The sequence below is a fragment of the Gouania willdenowi genome, chromosome 21 (assembly GCF_900634775.1).
Source record: "Gouania willdenowi chromosome 21, fGouWil2.1, whole genome shotgun sequence".
NCBI classification, from domain to species: Eukaryota; Metazoa; Chordata; class Actinopteri; order Blenniiformes; family Gobiesocidae; genus Gouania; species Gouania willdenowi.
The window spans coordinates 13053016-13064070 of NC_041064.1; the positions used below are offsets into that span (position 1 = coordinate 13053016).

The window sequence follows — 11055 nt, forward strand, 5'->3', positions numbered from 1 at the left end:
AATATGGGTTTACAGTGAAGTTGGTCAAATGGCAATAAAAAGTCTTGAATTGAATTTGACAGAAGCTGTAGGGATCCTGCCCATATCTAATAAGTGTTATACAACAACTACCAGTCCAAGAACCTGCTATTATAAAGGCTCAGTCTCTGTTTTCTGCTGACTGCCTTTCACCTGTTTGTTGTCATCTATAACCAGGCTCACATCACAGTGCTGATCCAATTATCCTGCATGTGGGAAAACATATGGTTTTCATTTCCCTGTAGAGTTGACAGTGACAGTGTTTGAAGCTCCCTCTGGTGAACATTTACACAATCTTCCTTTTATTTTCTGCAGATTCGGCTTTAGACGACTTTGTGCTCATGCACTGCGTCTTCATACCAAACAGCCAACTGTGTCCAGTGCTGATGTCTCAATATCCTTTTAAAGTCATGTGTGTCACTTATTGTGCAGCTCGTAATTGTCAATGAATGACATTGAGTATTGTAGATTGAATATTGTGATCCTTAACCGCCGTGCAGCTACCACGCCGAGGCCTTGCAGGGTTCTGAGCAGGAGAAGAAGGACTACACACTGAACAACAAGCGCAGAGTGATCCACCTGGTGATGCAGTGGGCAGCTGTGCACGGGGAGTCACTGCAGCACGAGGAAGTCTCACTGGACTTTCTTGAGGTTAGCTTGTTGTTGAAGCAGTTATACAAATAGTGTTTTTCTATTCCTTTGTACAATGTAATTCATTACAAAATAAAGATTTTGCTTTTTTTAGTTTTAGAAAACATTCACTCGGGTCTGACATTCCCTCCGATCACTTTATTTATTACAGGAATTTTTAAGTGACGTGTCCGATGATGCTAAAGCACTTCCAGCACTCAGTGACCAACTGTCAGAATTAGAAAGAATTGTTAGGACGAAGTAAGTTGATAATTTATTTTCATTGTTCAATGAATAAAACCCAAAGATGAAATATTCAACATTTTAATTGTTATTATTTTTAGTGTGTCATCAATTCCCTATTTTACTATTTCTTATCGCAGCATTGAAGATGCCAGGAGTTCACACAAAAAGGTGCTTTAAGTTCATTTTGCAGTTTGTGTTTGAGTATTGTTGGCTGAGATGGTCCTGAACTCATTGGTTGCTGTCACAGCCCAAAGTCCTGCTGCAGCAGTTCTGTATGGGAACAGAGAAGCCTCACAACCGTCAGCCAATCAGGAGCAACGATGAAAGTGAGTATAGAAACTATAGTCACCACATGCAACATGGTTGATAAAATGCTAATCAGATATTATGCCTGAGATTCTGTTTACCACAATAAATCTATCATTGAATAATTCCGGTATAAGCATTGTAATGTGTTACTGAAAGTTTAATTATGAGTTTATTACACACGCAACGCTCCAAAACAACATGGAGTATCGATTTCACAACTTTTACAGACCGCTGACATTAACCTTTGAGTCACTCAGAGGAGTTGGAACATTTACTGATGCTGCGCATATATTGGTCGATAATATTTTTCATGAGCTGTTGACAAATAAATAACTATAAAACTATCATATTAATATATTGATGTATCATTTGTTGATATATTGTATAATATTGAATGTGTATTGTAAAAATAGTAAAATTTCTTAATTATTTTTTGTGATTTTAACTCGAGAACCTATTTTTGTTTTTGACATGGGTAGGTGTCTAAAAGCTTTTGCTTCCACCTAAACCCTTTTCAGCTGATTAGTTAGACAATTGAGGGTTGTTTGTTCTGCCAAAATAAATTTCAAATTCAGTTAAAAAAAAATAATTTGGGACTTTTTAAACTTTCAAAAATCTCAGTTACCACCATACATCACACTTTAAATCTTTTGTCCTTCCCCTTGTATATTCATTTATTCTTTTAATTTAATTTTGTTTTTTTTTGTTTTTCTTGATTATAACTTTTATCTTACTCACTGACAGTCTTTTGATTGTATGTCTATCTGCAGTTCTGTTTAAAGTTTACTGCTGTGATCACACCTACACCACAATCCGAGTCCCCGTGGCTGCCTCGGTCAGAGAGGTCATTGGTGCTGTGGGGGATAAACTGGGGTCAGTGGACGACCTGCTGCTGGTCAACCTGAGTTCAGCAGGAGGTGAGAGTCATAGTAGCTACTTGGTAATCAAATGAACAGACTTTTTGATGAATTTATCCACACAAACGTGTCGACATTTCTATCTTACTCAGTTTTGCAAAAGACAATATTATTTATATCAATAGTACCTAATTTTAAAGCTTATTTTGCATTAGAATAATAGATTTGCTTCTCTGAGCACAAACGCCCCGCCCTCACGCACGGAACATACTCACATGTGCTGTCCCTCATGAGAGTAAAGGCTAAAAGTTGAGCAACATTTTGACATCGTTCAGCTAGTTAATGATATTTGTTCATTTAAATGCGTCTGTGGCAATTTGCATCAATTACCTTGATGCAGAATTTTATTTCTGGTTAAACCTTGTTAGAAAAAATTTTCAATGTTTATCATATATTGTAATTTTCAGTAAACTAAAAATATTGAGATACCTGTTGCAGCTGGTGCCTTCTGGCCTCTCAGCCTGCCCTTCCTCTTCTCTCCTAACACACCTGGCTCACATCAGTAATCAGGTAGGAGTGGGAGGAGGAGCTGTATGAAGGGCTGAGAGGACCAGAAAGCGGGAGGCACAACAACTGACCAGCGGCAGACATGTGGGGAGAGTTCTTCAGCTCCCCACTGGACATCTTTGTAAGTCTGTTGTTTTAGTTTGGACTGGAGATTTCTGGTAGTCCTTTTTTCGTGTTCCTGTAGTTTAGTGTTTTGTATGTTTGTAGTTCAGAGGGTGGACGCTGGGACGACGGCCCTGTATAGGGTTGGCCCAGTGTCCTCCCTACCTTTGTTCAGTTTGGCCAGGGTCTCCAGTCCCTTTTAGTTTGTTCTGTTGGTACTTTTATAATTTTGTTAATAAATATTTTTGATAATCGTTGTTTTCTGTGTGGCGTCTTAGTTATGTTGCGGCCCCTCAAGCCTTGAATAACATCCTAGAGGGGGTCGTAACATACCATTTTTGGTAGATGTCATCCAGCTCTGTTTAACACATTAGTCATTAAACCTTTCAATTGTTAGCTCATGCTATTGTTACAGGACATTTTCAACATTTCCAATGCATTTCATTAGTATTAAAGGTCCCATATCATGCTATTTTTCTGCTTTTTTTTCATGCTTATTTGTTCTAAGAACCCCAAAAACATAGTATTTGAGGTTTATTTTCCAAAATTCGCAAGTTTTCCAGAGTTTTAGCCTCTGAAAAGTCACTTTCTGATCAACTCTACACAAACAGGCTGATTTGCGGCATACTTATGCATATTCATGAGTGGGCGTGTCTAATGACGGGACACTTACTTCCTCCTCCCTGCACGGTGATGTAGGGCCAGAGGACGGCCCGCTCTCCTCCCACCCTCTCCGTAGCCGAGCTCATGCTGCTTTATAAACACGAGACAGAGCATGGGGGCGGGGCGTTCACTGGTACATACATAGACTGTAGGAAATACAAACATAACACTGCACGAAGGAAGCTGAAATGCTCACCTTTGTAGGCGTGTCTGTTTACATGTCAATCACAGCAGAGAGCTTCCTGGAGGCGTGGCTCGGTGCTGCATCAAATTCATCATCAAAGTGGGAACGCGTCATCAAATTAGAGTGAGCTGTTTGGGCTCACCCTGCAGTAAGAAAGGAGCAAATCACCCTCTAACTAACGACTGAGGGAATCAATGAAAAAAAGACTTTGAGCATGTATATGAAGCCCAACTAGCACTTTTATGAGGTTTAAAGCACAGAAAAGTCGATTTAGCTTAACATGGGCCCTTTAACGGTTTATCATCAACAACTTTTTGTGTCACTTTTTTCTTTGTCCCTTCTTTTTACAGAAAAATCAGTTTTCAAGTCCAAAGATGTGTCGGTGTTCTCCAAACTCAGCGTTAATGGGAGACTGTTTGCCTGTAGGAGAGACCAGTTGGACTCATTGGTGCGTTAAAATTTCTTACGGGTGAATTTTTGGCTTTTTGTCAGTCTTTAAATGCCACTTTAGATAACTTTATGTCATGATTTGTAGCATGATTTATGTTGATGATAAAGGCCTAGAGATTCTGGTGCATTCATCCAGTTTCTCAGACTATAAACTGCCAGTGCCACCCCATAACCACCAACTCATTATCACATGTTTTGACACGTGTTTTTTTTTTTGTAATAACATAAGGATGTGTTTATAGATTCCTTTACCTGAGCAGGAGGGTCCCTCTACGGGCACACTGGCCACCTTTGAGTTAATGAGCTCTAAAGACGTTGCTTACCATATGACCTCGTATGACTGGGAGCTGTTCCACTGTGTACACGAGGTATGAAAAAGTATTTTGTAGAACTAACAGATGTAACCATTTACCTGACCTAATATCTCTGTGTTTCTGCCTTTTGGATCTTTCAGCTTGAGCTCATCTCTCACACGTATGGGATGCAGTGTGTTATGAAAACCACAGTAAATCTGGACCTGTTCCTCAGGAGATTTAATGAAATTCAGTTTTGGGTAATCACGGAAATGTGTCTGTGTTCCCAGCTGAGCAAGCGAGTGCAGTTGCTTAAGAAGTTCATTAAGATCGCTGCCCAGTGAGTAGACCCCGTCCCTTTATCTGCGCTGCTCTTTGTACACTCTTTGTGACACGTTAAGATTTCCCGTGTTTTCTTCAAGCTGTAAAGAGTACAAGAATCTGAATGCCTTCTTTGCTGTCATCATGGGACTCAGTAACCCGGCAGTGAGCAGGCTCGCTCAGACATGGGAGGTGTGTATTATTTCATATTTTATTATTACTGCTTCAACTGCAAGTGAACTTCACACTCTTCTTTGTTTGACTAGAAACTTCCCAGCAAGTTCAAGAAGTTTTACAGGGAGTTTGAAAACCTAATGGTAAGAAGACACAACACACATTTAGTTGTGCTGTTTTCTGTGCATGTAAACACTGAGAGATGTATTTCATAATTGGCCTTTCATATTTCATTTTTGCTGTAAGTTTATAGAAGTGCCACTTAGAGCTGGGCAATATATCGTGATTCAAGATATATCAACTTTTCGATTTTGGCGATATAGAAAATGACAATATCACCTAAATCAATATATATACAGTATATATATTTATTTTTGCTTATACAGTCACACAGTACAAATCACATCTTACAAGTATTTAGTATTATTCATAGAGTGCCGTCAGTGTCCTTCTTTACAACTTTTCCATATTTCTGAGATTTATATTCTATGGCTTATTTTGTATTAAAATACTTCAAGAAAATAACAATATTTTTTAACAATTGGAGCCTATTTTTGCTTTTTTTTTTTTTTTTTTCTGCAACTACATTAAACTTGCCATATTTTAATCTATTTTCATCACTTTTTCTTGCCATATTCTTTCTCCTTTTATTGCATTTTTGCTACATTACTCTCACTTCTGCCACATCTCCATCAAATTTCAATCAATGCCTTTTCTGCAAGTTTTTTTTTCACTTTTAAGACATTTTAGGCAGTTTTAAACTGTTTCCACCACTTTTCCCACCTAATGTCGCTCGTTTTAGGAGTGGCTGCATTTGTTACTTATCAGAACAGCATGAAAAGCACAATTCGTTGGATTTCTGAGTGCGTCCTAACCCAGACCTTCACCTAAACAAGCCACACTACAGAACTCACTCACATTACCTGTCCCTTTGAGGAGAAAAAGCCAAAAGTGGCATATATCATACAGCTGTTTGTTAATAAATGTGCCTGTGTGGCATTTTTCATCTGCGAATTTAACCCAGAATTGTCTTTCTGGTAAGACTCTATTGAGTTAAAAAATATTGAGATTTATATTGTATATTGCGATTTTGAGAAAAAATATTGAGATATTAGTTTTGGTCCATATCGCCCAGCCCTAGTGTCACTGCATTGTTCAAGGCTGTGATTCAGTCATTTCACAGAGTACAACTGTTTCCACAGGACCCATCCAGGAACCATCGAGCGTACCGGCTGACTGTGGCCAAACTAGAACCTCCCATCATTCCCTTCATGCCTCTGCTGATCAAAGGTCAGACTAATCTGTGATGACAGTGCACTTATAGCATTAGACCTTAGAATACACCAAAGTGGTGAAATGGTTTGAACATTCTCCTGTCGTTGCTTTAAACTCTACAAACTTTTCTCCCCAGACATGACATTCACTCATGAGGGCAACAAAACATTTATTGACAATCTGGTCAATTTTGAGAAAATGGTGAGTCTCTGTCTGTATGTAATTGAGCTTACAGTATATAGCTGATCTGTATTGGTCAGATAATGACTTATTATTGATTGTGGACATCTCACAGCGGATGATTGCCAATACAGTGAAGATAGTGAGACACTGCAGGAGCCAGCCATTCAGTAAGTTACACACAATCATTTCACACCAAAGGAAGCAACACACAGACGTCCTGATATAGAGACATTTGGACCACCTGACCACCAGTGTGCCTTTGCAACACCTGATGCACATCCATCACTGATAAAAACGCATTGAACAATAAAATAACAGTTTAAGCTGATGACAGAATAGCATGTGGACAACCATGACTAAGGTTTTAAGCCTAAAGGTTTTGATTGTGCTTGAAACTAAAGGTGGGACGATATATTGTGCAACGTATTGCGATTTTAAGGCGTCACAAGATATATCGTAGCGCAGTGATCATCAAACTTTTTTGACCCAAGCACCCCTTTCCTTTAACTTTTCAATCAAGTACCCCCTTTGTTTGACTAACACATTTTGCTCAGAATTCTGTGAAAAAATGACTATAGAGCATAATGATGGAATGAATGAGTGATAACACACGTTTTAAAGAATCTTATTTTGTTCTAATCAAGATTGTTTCTATCATCATTTTGTGTGTTTTCTGTGTCAATTTGTGTATTTTCTTATTGTTTGTATGTTCTTTTTATTACTCGGTATATTTTTCTCTTATTTTGTGTGTATTTGTTGTAGTTTTTGTGTTGGTATTATTTAAATTATTCTTTCTCTGTGTGTGTGTGTGTTTGGTGCTGTGTGGTTGTTTCTTATGTCATTTTGTATGTTCCTCTGTTATTTTTGTGTATTTTGTATGTTCCTCTGTTATTTTTGTGTATTTTGTAGTGATTTTGTGTATTATTTCTGTCATTTAGTGTGTCATTGTTATTTTTTTGTGTGTTGCTGGTAATTTCTTTTATCATTTTAACCAAAAATAAACATTATAAAACCCCATATTTTGATTGCTTTCATGATCATTTTACACTCTTTCTCTCTCAAGTACCCCCTATTGTGCCGTCACGTACCCCCATTTGAGTAACACTGTTGTAGACGGTATCGCAGGGAGGTTAGGGGTCAGATAAGATTAAAAAAAAATCCTGATTGTTGCGTTTTGAAAATGTCATAACTTAAAGTAAGTTCCGTATGTCAGGAGTCAAATAAAAGCGTGGTTATTTTTCCAGCTGCAATTTTTTGGGGGTTCTTTTTTCTTTTCCAATAATAATGTAATTTATCATTAACGTGAGCCCATTATCGTGTATCATATTGTATTGTATACCCAGTGCATCATCCCACCTCTACTGGAACCAGAGTACCTAGATAAACCTCATCCAAGCATGAGGAGAACCTGCAAACTCTGCATAGAATAGGCACCAGGGAGATAATCATATACTGTATATCCACCTCATCTGTTAATGGTGATATCGTCTATAAACAGAGGATATAAGCTTTATGTATCCATGGTAAGGTGTTTATCTCATTAATTGCTTATCTATTAATTGTGTAATGTGATTAGGTCCTGATCCACCAGTGGCCAGCAAGAACCATCCGGATGTTTGGACATATGTTCGTCAGCTTAACTCGATCGACAACCAAAGGACGCTAACACAGCTCTCCCATGGACTTGAAGCTCGTAGGTCATGAACACGCTCAGAAACAGTAAAGCGTTACGTGCCTGCACATAAACATCTGATGATGAATCAGATCAAACATTTTCTCAGGACGTAGACTTTGTAAATGTTTTCTTACAACAATTTGTTAAATGTCACCATTGTTAAATTATGGTCTTCTTGTTTCACACAGTTAGAGATTATCAGCATTACACTGCACAGACAAACACTGATGTTGATTTAACCCTAATCACAGTATTCCTCATTTCTTGCTGTTTCATATCTTTTGTATAAACAGTATTTATATGTGTCCTCGTATGTTTTTGGTGTTGTAAATACAGATATTTATTTTCAAGTGTGCATGCAGATAATCACAATTGTTTCAGTTTTTATTCTCGTAGTTTTTCTGTGCTGCAAATATTAAATGTTTCAAAGGTACTTTTGTGAGATGTAGTTTTTGCATCAGTATTTATTAGTATTAAAATATATGGATGCAGGGGTTTATGATACCTGGTATTTTATACATTTCATTTATAATTCAAATACATTTACTCCTGATTTTATTCAGGTATGAGTGAATTAACATTTTAACTCTGGCAAAAGGGGTTAATAATGTTTCTGAGTGGAGCAGATGTAGAAAGCAAACTGAGATATTATGATAAACTGTTTTCCGGTGATTCCGTTTCTTATTAAGGAATCTTATAATTTAAAGATAAATACTAATGATTGTAAGACACTAAGTATTAACTAATAAAGCAGTAAAGTGATTCATACTCTTACAGAAGAAATGTAAAAATGTAAATACAAGTGTAATAAAATTGGAAATATGATTTGAATTTTTTGTTTTTAATTTTTCTACCCCTGCCTAACACTCAATGAGAACTGGAGATCCAGCAGACCCCCGCTACCTTGAAGAAAGGAGCAAGCGGTTTAGAAAATGGATGGGTGGATGGATGGATTTTTATTAATGGTGCATCGTCTGAATATAAGATAATGAGATCTTGGGGTTGAACTTAGGTTTGCATCTTGTCAAACTCTCTTATTTTGTTCAGTTTTTATTTTTTTATTTACATTTTTTTTAATCTCAAACAAAATCTGAGGACTCAATGGCCACTTAATGTACGAAAGTAGGTTTCAGCAGAATGCTGGAATTAGCAGGTCAGAAGTTGAATGAAGTAGTTTGAGCTTTTTTTCTGTTAGGCAGGTCCCTTAGTTTTATGGTTAACATTTTAACTCAAAGCTGCTCTGGGTTTAATAGAGCGTTTGCATTTTTTTTCTTAAAACATTTTATTTACAAATGTTATCTATAATGAGTGCTAAATTATCCAGGTGATCATTAAGGGTAAGAGATTTAATTTATTTCCATGTGCCAGTTTTCTACAAGTTTTTTTTTTTTATTTCAAACTCAAAGCTGCTTTGGGTTTTATTGAGCGTTTGCACATTTTTTTTTGACACATTTTATCTACACATTTTATTTAATGTGAGTGCTAAATTCAGCACGTGTCCATAAAGGGTAAAAGATAGGGATGTCCCGATACAACTTTTTCACTTCCATTAAATTGGGGGCTTTTGCCTTTATAGGTCATTATGTTGTCCCACATATATGAAATTTGTCCTCTGCATTTTAACCCATTACCTGGGGAATTCCCTGGGGAGCAGTCGGCAGCCATTTTTTTACGGCGCCTGAGGAGCAGTTCGGGGTTAAGGGACTTGCGTGTTGGTCGATACCGATATCAATCCAATACATTATCGGCACGAATCATACATAGTTTTACTTATTTTGTAGTGTGAAATGTTAGATAAGACTTGATCAAGTGATGTTGCTCAATAACAATAGTCAGCAACAGTATGTATGAGAAAAACTGACCCATTTATTATTAACCAATTGGTGACATAAATGTTAACCTTCAACATAATATCTACAGTATTCAACAATAGAATAAATATTTATCGGATATTTTAGATTCAATTCAATTTCAATTCAGTTCAACTTTATTTGTATAGCACAAATTACAACAAAGTCATCTCAATGTGCTTATCAAAATTTAAAATTTAGAATAAAAAAGAAAAAACCCAACAACATCCACATGAACAAGCATTTAGCGACAGTGGGAAGAAGCAACTCCCTTTTAACAGGAAGAAATCTCCAGCACAACCAGTTTCTGAGGTGGCAGCCATCTGCGTCAACTGGTTGGGATTAGTGGACTGAAGGACCAACAGAACAGATGCAGCCCAATAAAATCTGATATTCATTTTCTGGCTGATATAGGACCAATATCCAATATCAATATCAGATCGGGACACCCCTAGTAAAAGATTTAACTTCCATGTACCAGTATTCTACAAGATCTTTAAAAAAAACAATGTGGAATTTGCTGGTTTAAAAACCCTGTCTCATTATTAAAGGGGCATTTGTTTTACTTATTACTTTGGTACTTAAGTACATTTACATTTTTTTAACTTTTACTCAAGTAAGGGAGCAACTTCAAAACTAACTTTTACCAGAGTCATTTTTTTATTGAAGTATCTATACTTTTACTTGAGTACTGAAGACCAATAATTTTGCCATCTCTGATCTAGGGCTGGGCAAAAAAAAAAATCGATTTAATCAATAAAAACGATTTTTATTTTGCAAATTCGAGTTAAAAACAATTTTATTTTTTTTTATTTGTATTTTTTTTTCCACCACAGTTTTTTTGGACTTTTTTGTGTTTCGATGTGAGCCAGCCCCCTCTTTGTTTACATGTGTTTACCCTTTGAGTAGGCTATATGTGTGCCACAGGCATGTTTAATTTTTTATTCGCACTATGCTGAGATGCTAAGGGAAGAGTTTATTATTTTTTTTAATTGTAATGTTATATGTTATAAAATATGTAGTTATCTGATTTCTTAATCAGAAAATTTAAGCTACTGTGAAGTTGCTGTGTCACTTTTGCTTAAACCTGGGTTAAAGCTTGAAATAGCTGAATGACAGAGCCTCGTTTACGTTTTAATTTGGGATTGTTCTATGCATTTTAACTCTTGAGGATGATCACAGCAATAAAGTTGCACTTTTGACAATATATCTGATGTCTGCAGTAATTTTTAAGTGCATTAAAAAAAAAAGTTAATCG

At 36.7% G+C, this 11055-nt stretch overlaps 1 protein-coding gene across 2 annotated transcripts in view; it reads left to right on the forward strand.

Moving 5' to 3' along the window:
* rapgef4a (Rap guanine nucleotide exchange factor 4a) overlaps positions 1-8617 on the forward strand; it is a 33967-nt gene extending 25350 nt beyond the window's left edge. Inside the window, exons 17-31 of one of the 2 annotated variants that reach the window (XM_028436684.1) lie at positions 334-412; positions 519-669; positions 821-909; positions 1032-1062; positions 1142-1220; positions 1974-2120; positions 3927-4024; positions 4269-4394; positions 4481-4659; positions 4742-4832; positions 4907-4957; positions 6017-6104; positions 6226-6290; positions 6385-6439; positions 7849-8617. In XM_028436684.1, the coding sequence (XP_028292485.1) occupies positions 334-412; positions 519-669; positions 821-909; positions 1032-1062; positions 1142-1220; positions 1974-2120; positions 3927-4024; positions 4269-4394; positions 4481-4659; positions 4742-4832; positions 4907-4957; positions 6017-6104; positions 6226-6290; positions 6385-6439; positions 7849-7976 (1457 nt within the window). In that variant the 3' untranslated portion in view covers positions 7977-8617. The remainder of the gene's footprint in view (positions 1-333; positions 413-518; positions 670-820; positions 910-1031; positions 1063-1141; positions 1221-1973; positions 2121-3926; positions 4025-4268; positions 4395-4480; positions 4660-4741; positions 4833-4906; positions 4958-6016; positions 6105-6225; positions 6291-6384; positions 6440-7848) is intronic. The other variant, XM_028436685.1, reaches the window with a different exon arrangement.
* Positions 8618-11055: the final 2438 nt, after the last annotated feature.